General features: G+C 50.6%; 4 protein-coding genes across 4 annotated transcripts; 2 read left to right on the forward strand and 2 right to left on the reverse strand.

Moving 5' to 3' along the window:
• Positions 1-5,230: 5,230 nt before the first annotated feature.
• On the forward strand, positions 5,231-6,527 carry PV06_02892 (uncharacterized protein; the record flags this gene model as incomplete). Its single annotated transcript, XM_016403632.1, has 3 exons — positions 5,231-5,294; positions 5,346-6,329; positions 6,379-6,527. The coding sequence occupies 3 exons, from the start codon at positions 5,231-5,233 to the stop codon at positions 6,525-6,527; spliced, it is 1,197 nt and encodes a 398-aa protein (XP_016264637.1).
• Positions 6,528-6,738: 211 nt separating this feature from the next.
• On the reverse strand, positions 6,739-7,362 carry PV06_02893 (uncharacterized protein; the record flags this gene model as incomplete). Its single annotated transcript, XM_016403633.1, has 1 exon — positions 6,739-7,362. The coding sequence occupies one exon, from the start codon at positions 7,360-7,362 to the stop codon at positions 6,739-6,741; it is 624 nt and encodes a 207-aa protein (XP_016264638.1).
• Positions 7,363-7,972: 610 nt separating this feature from the next.
• PV06_02894 (uncharacterized protein) lies at positions 7,973-8,584 on the forward strand (the record flags this gene model as incomplete). Its single annotated transcript, XM_016403634.1, has 1 exon — positions 7,973-8,584. The coding sequence occupies one exon, from the start codon at positions 7,973-7,975 to the stop codon at positions 8,582-8,584; it is 612 nt and encodes a 203-aa protein (XP_016264639.1).
• A 2,872-nt stretch (positions 8,585-11,456) lies between these two features.
• PV06_02895 (uncharacterized protein) lies at positions 11,457-16,044 on the reverse strand. Its single transcript, XM_016403635.1, has 2 exons — positions 12,058-16,044; positions 11,457-12,005 (listed from the first exon to the last, which is right to left on the reverse strand). The coding sequence occupies exons 1-2, from the start codon at positions 15,445-15,447 to the stop codon at positions 12,000-12,002; spliced, it is 3,396 nt and encodes a 1,131-aa protein (XP_016264640.1). The 5' UTR covers positions 15,448-16,044; the 3' UTR covers positions 11,457-11,999.
• Between the last annotated feature and the right edge of the window lie 2,130 nt (positions 16,045-18,174).

The following is an 18,174-nucleotide window of genomic DNA, read 5'->3' on the forward strand; positions in this document are numbered from 1 at the left end:
TGCGTTGTCGGGAAGCTCCTGCAACGTCTTGGTCACGTATGCCGTGATACCGGTGAACCGGAGGATGCTGAGCCACACCGTCAGCATTCGATCGTCACACCCCCATGCTATCTGGAGCAAGATACCTACTTTTGAGTGTGATTGAGCAATTGCTCGTACGTTTCTTTCGGGAACCTCCCGCCAAAGGTAGGCTCCCACTTGATGAAGTGGAGATGGTTCTTCATGGCTTGAATTAGTATCAGCTCTTTGGCGAAGAGCTTGATACGTGCTTTCTCGGCCTTCCTGAGCAAGTGGTCCTTGTCTCGGGCATCTCCTCCTAACCTCTGCAGTCGCAGTGATATGGTTTTGTGCGTGAGGCTGTAGTAATGACCGAGCAGATAAAGCGTGTTGCCGAGGTCTTTGCGCATCTCACTTCGTGCCGTCGTCACCGAGGGGAAGTAGGTCAGTAGACATGCTACACTCACGCCGCCTAGTACGCAGGCCAGTCTGTATGGCGCCAATTCGTAGATGGGATGGAAAACCTGCCCATTTGACTCTGAGATCATGACGCCAACTTTCTTGACTTGCAGTTCATAGCCAACGATCAGTATGGTTGTAATCATGCCGATCATGGGGATAACGGGGTCATCGGGCTTGGTCACCAGCAGATAATGGTACAGGAACATGGTGACACCGACAAACACTATGACCCCTGCAGTGTGGCCGTTGACCATGTACCAGTCGATGTAGGAGAAGATCATGGCGAGAAAAGTGCCGAACACACGCATGAACTGGCCATACATTCCCGAGCCCGCAGTTTGGGTCATGCTGATGGCCACCATAATTGCGCCCCAAATGACACGCTGCTCGATGTAGAAGTGTTGCGAATTGCGTAGATAGCACGACAAAGCGACAATCATGGTTCCCGTTGCCACTTTAAATCCAAACCACGATTCCTTCGAGCCAAAAACTTTCGGAATCAGACGCAAATGGTCGGTCAACTTCTCCCACGAGCTCTCGGGTGACAGGTGTTCGGGATCGCGTTCGACACCTAGAGCGTCGCCCAGGTAGACAGTCGGTGTGCCACTGCGATAACTGTAGGTTTGATAGTCGAGATTGCCGTCTTCTCGGCTGATCAACGCCGAGGCCCATTTCTTGAGTGTTTTCCAGGTTGGCATGATCAGACGTCTCTGCTGCATTGTGCCGTCCTCCATTTTAGAGTCGGCGAATCGCACCAGGTCTGCAATGCCACGGGCGGTGGTGACGTTGGAGAATCCAAGCTGTCGTCGGGGCTTAGCGTGTCTCATCAGCATCGACTTGGCGTAGTACTTACATCGAGAATCAGGTAGAGCTGGGATCGACTGCGCTGTCGATGAGCAGCAGGCATGTCTGGCCCCGGAATCGTGTCGAAGCTCTTCGTACTGCACCATTCCATCAAGGGGCGCTCTCGGGCCTTTAGAAAGTCATCGATCGCCCTTTCAAGATGACCAGCAAAGCCTCTCCCCTCAGGAGATGCTACTTTCCGGGATTCGAGATCTTCTCTGGTGGCGAAAGCCGGCTTTCTCGTGAAGCCGAGGATGAAGAATGCATAATCAAGACCTTCAATCATAGCCCCGATGAGTTGTTGAGAGGGCTGTTGTAGTTGTAGAAATAGTTGGCTCAAGGATTGCTCCTCTTGATCCTGGTCCACGATGTCACGCCTTGTTTCTTTGTAAAGCTCGGCGGATGCCCAACCTCCCATCTTCTCTAGGCGGTCGCTACCTTGAATAACAGTTTCAATACCGCCCATAGATATGAGAACGTTGCGCAGAAGTTTCGAAACGCAAACGAAGTCTTTGGCATTCAGCTTGCTCCACGCAATTTCACGTTTAACGTAGCGCATTTCAGATTGGATCTTGACTTGACATTCCGTTGCCGCTGCAGTTGCAGTGCGCCACTTGGCCGCCTCAGGCCACTCATTTGTCTGATCAACAGTATTCTCGTCCCTGTCGCTGTCAACTCTCTGAATTGTGGTGACTGTTGCCAATCTACGGCTTGGCAATGATTGGATTAATTGGACTTGAGCATCGAGTGCCGACCGCAGGTGATGAAGGTACTCGTTCAGGACCAAAGTGACCACATCTCGAGTCGTGATGGGAAGAATCACAAAATGGACTGCAAAAGCGATGCCGAAGCCTACAAAGAAAGAGTCCAGAAGGCGTTTTGCTGTGTGTGAGCGGGTCAGTAATGTACAAGCTGCCGCTGAGGATATCATACTAAGACTGTAGGCTTGTTCCATTGTAGGGAATATGCATCCATACGTCGCAGTCACGTTGATGTATATTGAAAAGACAATAAGAGGCAGGAAATACTGCGGCCGGAATGCGCGAAACCTGTGTCACTCATTAGCCGCTTTGAAGGATGCAAGTGGCCAAATCGTGAGCATACGTGTTATATGCCCATAACCAGAAGAAAAACCACACGGCTAGGCATGCACTGGCTGCCGCGTTGTACGACGGGCTCACTTGAGCTCCAGGCACAGGGCCATTGTGCTGTTCTTCGGCGGTTAAATGTGTCGTATTCTCTCGTGCCTTGATGGCTGTCCACATATATAACAGCGAGATTGCAGCCGCGAAGCAGGTGAGAACCTTTGGCTCGTCAGTTACCCAGACCTAACAACGCACGGTTCTAATCGGTAGGGGGGCATACGCAGGTAACAAAAAGGTTCTGCAGAAATCTTGCTCGTGGCAGAATAGGAACCACAAACAGAGACATCACAGGAATTAGGTAGCCGATAGTGCTGTAACGCTTCGCCACGCTGTCGGCTTGGTATCTAATATCGTAAGCTCGAATCTTGTCCAGCAATAGTAAACCTACATCGCAAGGCCGATCGTTGGTGCGACAGCGCCCCTACAGATACGAGTATTAGACTGCACAGACAAGTATGCCAACAGAGTGGTCACGCCAGTTGACGCAGTGGAACCAGTTGGGATCAACGCACTTGAACATCAACAAGACAGTAGGGAGGTTCAGCTTCAAACCCATTTTACCCATCATTTTTTCCATCGTTGAAGGCCGACGGGCTCTGCCAATGTTTCGACCAGGTTTCGCCCCTCCGTCGGTCGGACAGCAGCGTTTCGTCTGTATAGAAAAGTCTTGACGTGAAGCAGGGAAGCATAAACGCAGAATTAAACCACTTCACGATATTGGCTTCCAAAAGTGTTTGAGATATACCAACAGTGTGAGGAGCAGATGTGTGCAGAAGAGGACAATCAAAGGCACAAAGTACAGAAAGCAAAAAAGCAAAACACGGCTGTAGCAATTTGAAATAGACTCGCGCCCAGGATCATCATCAATTGATTGAAACCAGAATCTGTTCGTGGTTTGAAATATGGATGTCTCTCAGGTAATCCATGAGCTAAGCATGTTGCAGAGTTGCACATACCAAATTCGGTGTAGGCAAGGGCCTTTGCCGAAAACCCGACAAGTCACCACAGAAGATACGCGATAATCGCTTGCTACAGAGTCAGAAGGGAAGGAGATGACATTATGATGAACTAGAGACCTGCAAAATATTCCTTGATAACGTCCCAAGTACAAGGGCTTCCGCCCACGTTAATTTTGACTCGACGTTTGAACCCAGGACGCGAGGACGGCTGTATGGCCCACATACTTTAATTGTCTCACCGGAAGCGCATTGAGATCTAGGCCGTATTCGTCCTAAGGCAATCCAGTGAGACAGGGTTGTGGTACTCTGCACTCCGTACTCCGTACATTGGCTGACCTTCCACGTAGGATGTCTCGGCCGAGAGAGATTTCTTCATATATGACCCTGATGCCACCTGCCCGATGTTCATGATCTGAGCTCAGTTACTTGGGTGAAGGGTATTCCTGTTTCATTGGTTTCTTCTACTCGATCGTCTTGTCCTCCTCCACTGGTACCAATGGCATCTGCCCTCAAAGTGGTTCTCATATCTGGCTGTAGCGAAGGAGGAATTGGGGCAGCGATGGCCGTGCGCTTCCAACAGCGTGGGTATCACGTCTTTGCCACGGCCAGATCATTGTCAAAGATGTCGAATCTCTCTGGCGTTCCCAATGTGACGTGCCTGGAACTGGATGTGACATCGCAATTGAGCATTGATAATGCAGTTGCTACTGTCAAAGAGGCAGTGGGGGGACATCTAGATTGCCTCGTCAACAATGCCGGTGCAGCCATGATGGGCCCTGCGATCGACACCGACATGCAGCAAGCTCGACAACTATTCGATGTGAACTACTGGGGCATGGTTGGCATGACCAAAGCGTTTGCTGAGCTTCTCATCGCGGCGCAAGGGGTGGTAGTGAACATGGGATCCATTTCGGGGGTATTGAATACACCTTTTGCAAGTATGCGCAAAGTTTTTTGATTCTTTGATTTCTCCATGTCTCAGCACAGATCCCCGTGGTAATGGTGCCATCCGTCAGTAGAGAGATGTCTTGAGATTGGATCCAAGGGGGGCTAATCGGGCGCACTGTTTTCCCCAGGCATGTACGCAGCATCCAAGTCAGCAACCCTGACCTACAGTGAAACGTTGCGACTCGAACTTGTTCCATTCAAGGTCAGAGTGCTGACTGTGGTTGCCGGTGTTGTCAAGAGTCACATGGGGAGCAACACGCTCGTCAGTATACCCGAGGGAGGATCGCTTTACCAGGACGCGAAAGAGATGTTAGAAGAGCGAGTGAGAAATGCGGGAGCGTCGGTTCAAGCGACAGCAGAGAAGTTCGCGGAGCAGCTTGTTCATGCAGTAGAGCAAGAACAAAGCGGGCAGATATGGATCGGAGGAAGTGCCGGCATGGTCAAGATGATGAAAAGTTTACTACCTGCGAGTGTTTTGGTGAGTTCGATGTCGACCTGCAGTGCCTATGAAAGAGAGATGCAGGGAAAATTTGCTGATGTTCTGATTTGAAAAAAGGATCGACTCATCTCTCAGGGAACAGGAATGGAAAAGGTGAAGAATCAAACTCCATACAATCTTTGATAATTAATTAATCTACGCATCTTAGGTAAGGACTGAGTAAGAAAGAACTGTGCGACTTTCCACAGATGTGCAAGCGTTAAAGTCTCATGTCAAAGTTAAAGAATACTCCAAACTCGCACTCGTACTCGTACTCGTACTCCGCACCCGGACTCACTCATAATACTTCAAGTAGCTGCCGCTCACAACTTGACAATTTACCTTGAACAACTCTCTGTTCTCAATCACATCTTCAGTCAAGGCAACACACAATCCCAATGTCAGTTCCAGAACGTATCAGTGTCAAGAGACGTCGATCTCAAGAACCCGTCGATGCCCTGTGTAAGCTCGCACCCCTCCGTATCTACCAGTATTGTTTTGACTGTAACCTAGATCTCGAACACGGCACTGTCCCAGATAGGAAACGGAGAGTGACAGACTTTTACTTCCAACGGCTCAGCCATGATCCCATCGCTCCTCTATCCTCCCACGAGGCGCCTTCCCGACCTCACGAGCCTCCCCAAGCGTCTGCCGACGGCATCCCGGCGATAAAGTCGACTGCGCCCGGAGATGACAAGAAAGACTTTGAGAGGCTGAGAGGACATCTGAATGGTACTGAGGCTGCTGAAAGAGTGATGAACAAGTCACCGACACCTGCCGACACGGGTAGCCATTCTGCGCCAGCGACTCCCGCCTCGAATGAAAAACTAGAGTCCGCGAGACGCTTCCATCTTGCCCGTCATCTCGCTCCCGCGCTGGGCCCGAATGTGTCTGGCGGCATCAGGAAGCAGAGACTCTCAATCCGACCTCCTCTAGCCACCTTCGTTGAGCGGCTCGGTGTGAAGTTCCGTCATGAAGACGATTCGCTGTATGGAGGAAAGCCCGTGGACAAGATATTGGATGTTTCCCCAGGCGAGACTTCGGCCAATTCCGAAGAACCGAGTGCTGGAGCATTGCAGGCGGCTCAGCGACATACTACCAACACATTCCTTCAAAATGTACCCAACGGTATCAAGGAGGGCAACTCGATTCGGGACCATCCGAGTACTTGGGACCACGAATCCGACCAGCTGGCGGATGAGCTGGCAGCTCTAGCTATGGAGTTAGATCCTGAGGCCAAGCAACGGCTGGAGCGCGAATACCCTCCCACGTTGGCACCTGCGACAAAAAATGTTGACATGAGCATTCGCAACCACGAGGAAGATTACATCTATGAGACATATATCCGTGTGCGATGTGATGACGAGACAGGGCGCTTGCTCGACTTGCCCGATGCCAATATTGGCTTGCTTGTGATCGACGAAGAGGACGAGGATTTGTGGCAGAGATATGTCAACAGTGACGATGAAACAGACTGGGACGAAGAAGATTCTAACGGTAAGAGCACGGTGTGACTGTCACAAGGAATTCTATTAATGCTACCTAGCTGAAGATAACCCCGCCAACGACTATCCTGAGGATGAAGTAAGCTCGGACGATGAGTTTGGCTTGAACGCCTACAAGTACCGACAACATGCCTCGGATGACGAAGCTTTTGACGAAGACGACTTTGACAAGGTCGACAGCAATCGGTGATTGAAAAGCCCTATCCGAAGCGCAGCGAACTCCATACCAATTGTCCCGTGCAATTTGATTCCCTAAGTACCGCCATCCGTCATCCGTCATCCGGCAAGCCATCTTCTCACTTGCAAAATACAAGGCCAGACAATCTTCCAACACACCTCAAATGCATTCACAAAACGTGGTCTGAGGACTTAAATACGACTCGCCACCGATATCATCTCTTTCATTCCCGGCAGCTCGATCTGCTGTGATGTGTCCGGATGACGGGGCGGCCGGGGTCCACCAGGTGTTCTGGCAGCATCCAGGTGAATCTACGGTCGGTGCAATCCAGAACACCGAACTTCTCAATCAGGCCGCCTCGAATACGGCCAAAGCGGGCTTGTTGACGGACCTTCTTGACGTTGTATTGGTCCAGAGCACGGTAAAAGCGACATTGGAGACCGCCCTTCCTTCTGTCCTCGGGAAAGAAGCGGTTGTAAGCGTTGGTGACTTCGTCCCACGGCATGTCGAGATCGACGCGATGGTACCAGACAAAGAACATTTTCTCCTCTGTGTATTTCTCCCGTGGCGGACTTTTGGATGTCCTCGCATGAGGAGATTTTCCGTTGGGGGCTTTTTCGCTGGGGGACTCCCCCTTGAGGTGTTCTTGCTTGAGGTATTCTTCCCTGCTGAGGTCCCGACAGTATCTTTCCTGGAGATATTGTTTTTTGAAGTATTCTTCTCCGAGGGGCTCTTGCTTTGAGGAGAGTTCGTTGGGGTATTCTTCGTTGAGAAGGAAATCAATGCTCATGCGAGAACCACTTTCGCTTGAGCCAACACTCGAGATGGGGGAGGAAGGGTATCCCATTCTGAAAAGGGTGCGAATGTTGGGGTGAAGGGTTACCACTACTTTGATATACTGAACACTTTCCTGGTCAAAGAAAAGGCAAGGACACTTTGGCCCGGGCCTTGGAAGAAGAGGGCATGGCCATAAATATTCTGGTTTGCTGACCCGACCGAATGGTAACCACTGACCATGAATGATGGACGATGTATATCACGACTTTGGTTGAACCAGATATGATACATACAGTGCGCCGGCTAAGCTTGCCGGCGATAGTCCATCAGGCTAAAACCCCCCTGCAACTTACCTCCTTCACCATCCGAAGTCGAACCATCCTCTTCCTTGATGACTGGAGCAGCATGGTTGCTTTGCGGAGCCCAATACAGCTACGGAAATTTCTGCCGGGCAACGCAGCAGCCGCACCCTTTATCGAGAATGGTGAAAAGGCGAAAAGGCACAAAGCAGCAGCGGTGAGCCTGCATAGCACCGGTATAAATGGATACGAAAGACCCTTCATCATCTGTACCTCACTCGCCGAGTTCACAGCATGATCTCAGTAGAACTAGATGCTTAACCTGGCTGTTCACGATGATGTTCGACGGTGGAAGTCGTGCATTAGTGACCGAGGGTAGCAATGGCATCTCCAGCCGACGGCCGGTATTGCCACTTTTATGCGATTGAAGACCTGAAGACCCCTGCGTGGTTGTTTGCGTCAATGCGACAGGATTTCAGCTGCCAAAGCTACTTCGCAAAGCCGACACGACAGGGATTCCTTGCGGAGAGCGAAGTGAGGCAGAAATCACACCTTTTCGGTCTGCCATGGCGTTTTGCAATGTTTGGTCTCCCGATGTCATCAGATTTTACCTGCATCATAACCAATGATCTACCGTGCCGCATGAAAAAGTCACGCATGCCACTTTTCCGTTTGCGTCTCAAAAATCATTCCTCAGCTGGAACTTGGAAGGGCATAATGTTTGGATCAGTCTCTGATTCGACAACCATACAATTCAATGGTTGCATCTGCGGAGCCTACTTTCAAAATCTCCTCGCTCCACCAGGCGCTAATGTCATTGTCCGGCGGAACGCGAAACTTGCCAGCATTGCCAGCGAGAGTCAACAGACTTTCCTTCTCGAAGAATACGAGTTCGCATCAGCCATGGCTCGGACGCATGCCCAGGCTGGGTTCTTCATCCGGTTCACGCAGATGGTGGATTTAGAACACGGAACTGTCCAGAGATGTCATTGAGCTTGACTGTGACTTAATTTTCTCTACCACAAATGTTCACTCAAATTACAGGATGGTGTGGCGACTGCCTTCCCGTATTCGAGCGCCAATGAGTAGACACGGGGATAGGGGTAATGGCAGCCTCGCCGGAATCTTCATCGCCAATCAATGGTGGGAACATGCAAGGATGCGGCCAAGATTAATGTCCCGGGGTTCGAGTTACCCGATCTCGGGTGCACGATCCAGGTGAATGACTGCGATCGATCCAGGGCTCAATACTTTTAGACCGCCACATTCTCCTCTGCTCGTCGGGCATGGAGTTTGGACAGAGCAGCTGTTGATCGACAGGGACAGACTTCGGAAAGCTACCCTAGCTGTATCACGGGATCAACTTCTCGTGCTGGTGCTCTTACACGAATACACCGAAGGCATACCAGGGAGGATGATCCGTCCTCCTGTGGCGCCCAATCGCGGATGAACGGTGAATGTTAGCAAGACATGTAGCGTCTACCATCGATTCTGATCAAGATTATCTGCCAGCATTATTGAGGAGCGACTCTCAAGAATCAGGCTCCTCCTCTGCGGCTGCAGGAATTTTGCGCTAGCCTGGGACCCGGATTCCTCCACTTGCTGGTTCACCCGTATTCATTAGAACATGAAGCTTCACTCCTCTTTTTGCTTGACGACCCATGGGCCCTGGTTCCTTTGATGCAGATCCCGCTTCGCGATTTCAATGTTCTCAACTAGCACATGTCCTTTCTGTTTGACACCTCTTTCCTATCCGTCCATTTGCACTCATCCGAACCTCGAGCACTAACAGACAGTGCGCGCTCTTGATTGAAATATGCTGTCGGCGTCAGGATGATTTGCCATATCCCAGGTTCATGCCTTGGAACACCACGTATGGAGCTGGTACAATCTCAGTTTCACTGCACAATCAACTCGATGTTGACCTATCTTCTGAATACGAGGCTGAAAACGGGTCTTCGACTTCAGCCTTTACAGCAGCCCCGCTTAGTAGAATACCTGAAAACTGATTTCAGGCAAGTTGCTTGAGATTACAGACCGACGAGGATGGCTTTGGGTTGTTCACAACCGCGCCTTTACAGCAAACATGCCGTTACAATGTCGATACGGACTTTAGTGGGCACGCTTTTTGATCATCCAGTCATCATTGTCTGCATACGAGACGATCGAGCCCCCGGATTCCAACGATCCACCCACCATCAGTCAAAGCCAGTCTTTTTGAAGCTTGACGCGTCGGCGCGGACTTTCGTTTTTGGTAGCCAGCCGACAGGTATCCACACCCTACAAACCCTCTTCATTTTCCTGTACAGTGTAAAACCCCTTGCTTCGAACACGGATGCGACGCTAACGCACAAGATCCACCTTTGCTTGTGTGCGCGATGGAACCTTTTTTTGTTATGCAGCTGCAGGCTGCGGGCTCGGCTCAAGAGGACAAGTTGAGTTGTCGGGCGTGGTCATGACCGCATGAGGCACTCACTACTCACGATGGCACCCTTGCTCCGAGAACGACTAAAGGGGAGAACGCTCACCGTGGCTAAACCTCCTTTCGACAATGTAGACTCAGGATCGAACAGATGCATTTTCCACCATCGTTCAATATACCTTGGCGACAACTGCGGATGATGGCAGATCTACTGTTCGATGACAGGTGGGTAGAGTGGCTACTGCTTTGGAAACCAAGAGATCGAGACTGTCCCTAATTTGGCTAGGCAAGTGGCAGTACGGAGTAATGCAACGTCTAAGCCGGCTTCCGATCGCTGTCGAAAGCTTTGGAGGAGGAGGTTGATCGTCAGAGTTTTGGTACGGACAATGTTGGCTCGTCCCACCGCCGCCGCCACCACCTCTGGTCCTTCCAAGTGGGAGAGAAAAACTTCTCAATGCAAACAGATCATCTGCGGCACAGTCGATGCTTGCCTGAGTATCGAGGATTGAGGGGTATGTTTTCGCCCATGGCTGGTGACATTTCAAAGATGTCGACCCAACGCTGGATCCCTTTTCTTTTGAGGGGGAAGAGATGAGTCCGCCATCATTTGCCACATGTCAGGAGTTTTGTTCCTCAAAAATTGGACCATCTTGTGAAGAACAGAATCCTTGTCATTGTTTGGACCGGACTTGACCTGGTAGTGTGTCAAGTTGGTTTTGAGTGGTGGGGACCGTGTCTTGTGGTGCTCGGTCTCGATCATTGCGGAAGGAACCTTGGACGTTTTCAGTTTTGCAAAAGTACAAAAAGTACAGAAAAGCACAGAAAAGCATGTTGGCAACCCCCCGTACGTAGTCTATCTACAGAGATGGGGAATGAATCTCCACTACCCACGAGAAGTAAAAGAAAGTAGATTTTGGGTTGTTTTTGTCGTCGCCGCCGGGATTGTAAATCCAGAGCCCCTACACATGACAAAGTTGAGTTTCCAGGGCTTCGCCTACTTAGCCAGCCAGATTGGTCAAAAGGTTGGGTTTATACTCCGTATGTGTCTTTTTCTTTTGACTTTTGTCAGTAGTCGAAAGCTTGCCAGGGCCCAAGCAAGATTGTGAGAGGGTCTTGGGCGGGTGGAGTAGTATGCCTTTGGACCTTCGCTAAAGCGAGAGAAAGTCAAAGACTGTAGATTCAGGGTAAAGAGAAACAAACCCACAAGGAACAAGTCTGGTGAGAGTGAACTCTTTTTACGTGTGCGCACACAAACACACACACACCCACAAACGAGAAAAGCATCGAGAGACCAAAGATGTTCTGACGACAGATGGAAGAGAAGTATCCTGCAACGTCTCCTCGGGCCAAGGAAAGACAAAACATTCTCCACGGGTACACCTTGTGACGGTTGAAACAGTTGAAAGAGTTGGGCAGAATACATTCTGAGCATTCGTCTTTCGCTACACTCCGAACTGTCCGTACCGATCAATCAACACTTGCCCTACCCAAGGTACCTAGGTACCCCATTCATCACTACACGTCTGAAAGTCTGTGGATATGCCCTTTTTTTGTTTGCCGTCATATATCATGGACGCGTTTCCCATGATTCCCTAAGGGCGTAATTTAGAACCAACACGGGAGAGAAGAGGAAATAAAATTTATTGTTCCGTCAAAATGCAGCAAGTATCGTGTTGGAATGTAAAAGTAATCAGTGCCACGAGAGGCAAGAAGAAATCTTCTGGCTATATACGGAGTATATGACCAGGAAACGCCAAACCACGCGCGGCCTTCTCAGACTTTAAGTATCACTTGTACTTGAAGTCCTGCGCGAGAAGGATCTCATATCCATCAATAACGCCATCTTCTGAACGCGAGCATCGTAGAAGCCTTCGCAGCAGGGGAAGAGAGAAACAGTCCCAAGGACCTGTCCAATGGTCACGCCCCCGACCTTGGATGGGAAAAACGTGCCGAAAGGTCGTCAGAGCCCAACATTTTGTTTTCAATTCACCTCTATATTTGGGGTTAGTTCAGAAGATTGCATGCGCCGATGGGAGTGACCTACCCTCCGACCCCGGCCACCAGAATGGACAGTCTGCATGGGCGGTGAGAAAAAGAATTGTTGTTGTGGATAGTTGTACATGTTGTTTGGTATTGTCTGGGCATAGTTCTGAGGTCCATACCCTCCCGAACCAATGACGGGACTGACCGGGAATGAAAGAGGTGAGGTTGAAGCATTCGGAATGGTTCGGAAGGGATCAACTGACGCTGGTGGTGTCGCATAGCCTGTATATCCACTTGGCATGTACCCATTGTTCGATCGTTGTGTGCCATAGGTTTGATATTGTGGCTGGGATACTTGCTGATATGGCACTTGAGAGAATGCTTGTTGGGCTGGAAAGTTGTTCATACTGTACGCTGGGAAACCGAAGGAATCAGCCGAGCCTGTGCGAATCGGACTCATGTTGTTCTCGAAGGCACTGCCGTTTACATAGTTGCCACTGAATTGGCGTTGGAAGCCTTGTTGCTGTATTCCATTCATGGACTGATGTGGCTGTCGCCCTCTTTCGTGAAAGTTCTGATGACCGTGGGACGGCTGCTGCTGTTGTTGTTGTTGTACATGAGGTTGGCTCGGCCGAGAGGATAAGCCAACTTCATCCATGATTCGCTTATAACCTTGGTTGGGTTGGGCCTTGATTTTCGTCAGGACCCTGGAAACATTTTGGATAACATCAGGCCTCATATTATCATCCAAGAAGGGGGTGGTCAAAATCTTGAAAATCAAAGTCACGCCAGAGGTTTGATCGCACAGAATCTGCTCCAAGACAGTGTCCTCAGAACTAAAGAAGAGAGCCTTCAAGACCATGTCTCTAGCTTCAGGCTCGTTGCGTTGGTTGATGACTTTGAGCACCGTCAAGTATGCAACCTTGTGGGTGCAAAGTTGTACCAAGTGTGGGACGAGACGCGGTGCCAGCACAGATCGTCTTCGAGGAAAAGTGCAGGTGTCAAGCAGCCAGGTCAGTAACAACGCACCATTGGCATTCTGCGCAAGCTGCACACTGTGCAAAGCAATGGCTGCCGCCATTATGCGCTGCTGGTTTTTGGTGGCGTGGTGAGCTTCAAGGCAAGCCCGCATAGCCCTGGCACCAAATCGACCTTGCGCCACCTCCCAAAGTTCGCTGAGCATGGTCTCGAATATGAAATCATTGTATGGCGGACCAAATCGGAGACAACATTGGAGGACGTAATTCCCGTATTGATCAAGGAATAATGGTACTGTGTATGGATGTAAAGCGTTGACAATCATCCGAGTCTGGGCGTCGGTCTTGCAGACCTCAATGATCTTTTGAGCAGCCCAGGTACCGTTCTTATGCACTCCGATTTCAGCAAGACGAGGAGCAATGCACGCCAGCATCTGTTCTTTGGTTTGCTCGGAACAGTACTCGAACAACTTTTGAACGACAGTGTTCCCAAGATAATCTGAAGAGAGTTCGGCGATTTCTGGCAACATATCAAGGGCGATCTGCTCAATCTCTTGCAGTCCACAAGCTCCGTTATCAATGCGCTTTCGAATGTCGCGTAGCCTAGGCGCGTCGTACATTCGGCCAGCACTTGGTTCCGGAATTGGTGGGATCTCCTTCTCCAACGACTGAAAGCGGATAGCGTTGTCAATATTGGCTGAGATTGCGGGCAAATCGTTTTGTTGTCCCCCAAAGTCGACCACTATCTGTAAAATTTCAGGTTGCAGGTCGATGAGACGTTGGGTAGAAGACTGGCCCGCTGCCTGCTGAGCGTTAACGGAATCACCGTTGCCTCCAATCCCATCTTGGGTGTGCGAGGTGAACAAATCCTGCTGACCGTTGGCACCAGGTGGAGGAGTTGAATTTTGAACGGGGGTTAGAGAAACAGAGGTTGGAGCTTTTGCGAAGCCGATTCGCACAGGCCCTGCACCGGGGAAGATCTCCTTCCCATTCAGGAGCTGGCGCGCCCTCACAGCATGTTCGACTGTCTCGAAATTAACAAAGCCACAGTTTTTATGTGTGAGAACTCTTGTCGACTCTATAGGACCGTACCGGCTGAAGATGGCGTCCAAGGAAGACATGGTCGTGGAATTGGGAATGGATCCTATCCACAGAGACCGTGATAGCTGGACGTCCGAGTCGTCCACGCTGTCGAATGCCAAGGGAAGGCCTTCGCCCATGTTCAAATTCTGGAGCGCCTCAGCAAGCGAAGATTCATCCAAAGTATTTCCTTGCATATCAAAACCGAGATCCATGTTTGGTTGGATTAGGTTGCGAAGAGAAGTGCGCTGAGGGGTTTCCACTAGGCCAGCTGTGCGAGCTCGTGGTCGTGCCGCGCTTGCGTTGACGGCAAAAGCCTGCACAGCTTGGTTGTGCAGGCGCACCTTTTCCTGAACCCGTTCATACTCCGCTTCCAGGGCCGCAGCAGCTGATGGCGTCAGCGTGCCGCTCTGGAACATCGAGTATCCGGAGTCTTGGGTATCCTGGCCAAACTTGGGTTCTGTGTTGACCGAGAACGACCTAAAGCGACTAGAATTCCGCAAGTTTGAGTTGGCCAAACCATCCGACAAACCCGAGTCATGAGTAAGTGAGGTGTCGTCGTTCCCGTGGCGGAGTTCCATCAACCTCGACTGCTGTGGTGTTTCCACGAGACCCAAGTAGTCGAGGGTTCGCACGCCAGAGTCTGACATACCATCTTTCGAAAAGCCTGGCTGCTGAGGCGAAGTGGGATCATCCGCAGAGCTGATACTGGTCAAAGTAGCGGCTCGAGCTCGGCTGCCCCAGCTGCTGCCAAAGGCATTCTGTCCAAACGCCCCGGATGAGCCTAGTAAACTTGTTCTCTGGGGCATGCTACCAGCACGCAGTCTAGATAAGAGAGCAGCATTTCCAGAATTGGAAGGGTTGGAAGATGAAGTGGAATAAAAGGCGGTCTCTGCAGCCGACGTTGAGCCGGGTCGAAACGGACTTGTAGAAGGTGTTGGTCGAGAAGTTTTGGACGTGAGGACATTGACTCCATTGATTGTTCCGACAGGAGAAATCCTTGAGGGTAACGTACCCGCCCGGCCTCTTCTTGCTGGACTGTTGATGCCGGTTTCGGTGAGAGGAACCAGGTCGGGGAACCCATCTTGAGAGGGAGACTCTGGGATCTCAAAGAGCGGAGTTGACGTGCCGCTGGTAGGTGGTCCCCAGATGTTCGGGGAGAGGCCAGTCTGTGATTGTAATTCCCTGGTACGTTTAGGAAACAACCTCGAGGCTTGTTCATGTAGAGGAGAACCAGCTCCAACTCTTGCACTCGACAAGCCCGCCAGCGCAGATGAGGATTTGGCACCGCCAAAAGGAGACTTGGTAGTAGGCACCGACGAGGGTTCAGAGATGGGAGTCAACCCAGAGAGATTTATGTTGAGTTGACCTTCAGGACGCATGGTTGGTGCCATTGGGTCCTACTTTTTACACACAGGTGGCTGAGCGCGGATTCTTTTGTATAGAGGATTATTTAGGGACAGTTCAATGTCAGAGCTGAGAAGTGGCCTGCTCGCCCAGATGTAGTATAGTATTATGGTATATTTTGTCCAGCTTGATTCTAAAGGAAGAATGTGGGCAGCTTGAAGGATGGTGAAATTGATGGTTGTATGATCGCTCGTCGAGGTCAATCTTTTTGTTCTAGGCCGGACCGTGAGGGTCGAAGTGTAGCGGCCGAGATGCCAGATTCGTTTCGAAGAGTAAACAGTGTACGCGTTATATGAGGTATTCAGGCATTCGGAGGATCGAGTCGACTGCAAGCAACGACCGACACAGGAGTGCTGTTGCTTGGACGTGGGAGGGGGAATCGATCGAGCAGGATATTACTTTAGTGGCCGTAGGACATGATGCTTAGGGACGGTGGGAGACAGTCAATGATAATAACACAGACGGATGTGAAGAAACGAAGCAGCACCCCAGGGCTGAAGGAACATTAGAGAAAGGTTCGAATCAAGGAAAAAAGTGATGAAGGACGGAAGAAGCGGTGGTGGATTAGGGGGTTGACACACGAGGTGCAGGTGTAGGCGCAGTGCGAGAGAGGGAAGTACGGAGTATGTAGATGGTACTCCGTACTCCGTAGAGCAGCGAGTAGTCCTCCGTAATATTCAAAACGCTACTAGGGAGTACCGAGTACGGTACATCTTATGGAGAAGACACTCAAACCGAAGTACTGGTAACGAGTGTTAGGTACGGTACTGTACTGACAGTCACCAAATTCCTGGGCAGGGGCTCTTTAAGCTCCCTGAGCTGGTTTCTCTCTAGGTAGTAAATAGCCCTTATAAAGCCTACAGGTAGGTAGGCAGGATGAGCACCTAAGTCACACATCAATGGAGCTTTATTAATCCTAACCATGCTTCGTAACTACCTGAGATACCTACTAGACTCTTCATCTCTTCCTCAACAACGCGTCCTGTACGGAGTATGTATGGAGTACAATGACTTACTTCTCCTTACTTCGTTCTGCCTGCCAAGTTGATCAACAATCCTTTGGCGCCAGTACTCGTATCAAGAGCCTTGCTCATCAACCACTCGCCAGATCCTAGTCAATCCTGGTGCCATCGACAGCGCTCGAGTTACAAACCTGGCCATCCACAAATATGGCGAAAAGAGTCCGTATCAAACGCGGTATGGCTGTCTCTCTATGGAACGTGGGACTTACTGTACAGTATGAGTCTTAGTTGCGCTGCTTTAGCCGAGTTCAAAACCACCAACGGCAACGCATGAAACGTGCTCTGTCTGCCGACCATGATGCTCAATTTAACACTTTCATCCTGATTCCCGGATTTCGAAGGACGGATGGGCGATCATACGCGGAACTACTGCGACTGGAAAGCTCTGCCGTACCCGCCACGATGGTTTCTTCTGCTTGCATCCATTTCTGGATCTCTACTCGTACAGTACGAGGTATGTATGCCTGCTGGCTCGGCCCCGATGGTGGTGCCAGAAATCTGAAACGCTGGTGTCGGGTCCCACCACCCAACCACGTTGCACCAGTCAACGACTTTCGTGCACGCGACTCGTTCAACAAAAATCTTTGTGCGACGTGGAATGTCCTGATTCCCATTGTTTTGCGGGGATGTGGCCGGTTCAATGAGCGACTTGCCCCTGAAAGCTGCATCGCCTTGCTTCATCACTGACTAACAGGATTTCCAGAATCCCTCATGTGGTCGAATGAGAAGCTTCCAGATATCCAGAGTCCGTCACCTGGCGAAGCGCGTAACACTAGCTTCTACCTGGGTGTACTCCGTAAGCGCGTGTCACAACCATGACCACTCACCCTGAGCGTCACATCACGTGCACACGTCGCTTATCCAGCTGCAGGCATCATTGTTGGCAGCTATGTGCTAGAGCGTACGGGGTAGAGTATGTAAAGGTACGGAGTACGGAGTACATGCACAGGGTAGGGAGATAGGTACTCCGTAGTGGACGGAGGGTTGTCGGTTGCCGTATATCCCCTCGTTCCTTGGGGATGGCTATCAGCTTGCAAGATCTCACTCCTCACGGAGTATGTACATATATTCTTCATCATTGCTATTGGCTGTAGGCTATGTCTTTAAAATACCAAGCTCCTGATGTGATCTGCTCACCCTGCTTCCGTATCCTCTGCAGATTTGAACTGAAGGGAAACATACCCTCCGTAAGCTTGATGAGGCTGTGGGCTATCTAAGAAAGGACTGATGGCGATACATGTGTGTCGGTGACTAAAATGAGTGAAACCTTCCCAGCATTTCCAAGGAACGCCTTCCCACCTGCATATGGCCAGCAAAAGAACAACGACAGCATGGGAGAATGGGCGTTGGTGGCTTGCTCCTGAAACGCAAGTTTCAGCTGTTTGAAAGCGCCAATTGATCGGGATGGTTCGTCGATCTCTTCGCCCTGTCTGCGACCGCCTGAGTTAATGCTGACCAGTAAAGACGTCGTTAGCTTTGCCGTGAACGAATGACATACGCAATAAGCTGTTGACTCTACGTAAACTTGCCTGGCTTGAGATTGCAGGGAGTGTGCCAGTCTTCCTGACCTGTACTATGTGTAGCAGAGAGGTGAGAAAGGCGTAGGGAGGCCTTGTGGTTGGATGAACTCCAAGAGATTGCCGATCCGGCATTTTTCTCTCGCAAGCTGCAACGAACGGACGACGACCCGCA

The sequence above is a fragment of the Exophiala oligosperma genome, assembly GCF_000835515.1.
Source record: "Exophiala oligosperma strain CBS 72588 unplaced genomic scaffold supercont1.3, whole genome shotgun sequence".
Lineage (NCBI taxonomy): Eukaryota > Fungi > Ascomycota > Eurotiomycetes > Chaetothyriales > Herpotrichiellaceae > Exophiala > Exophiala oligosperma.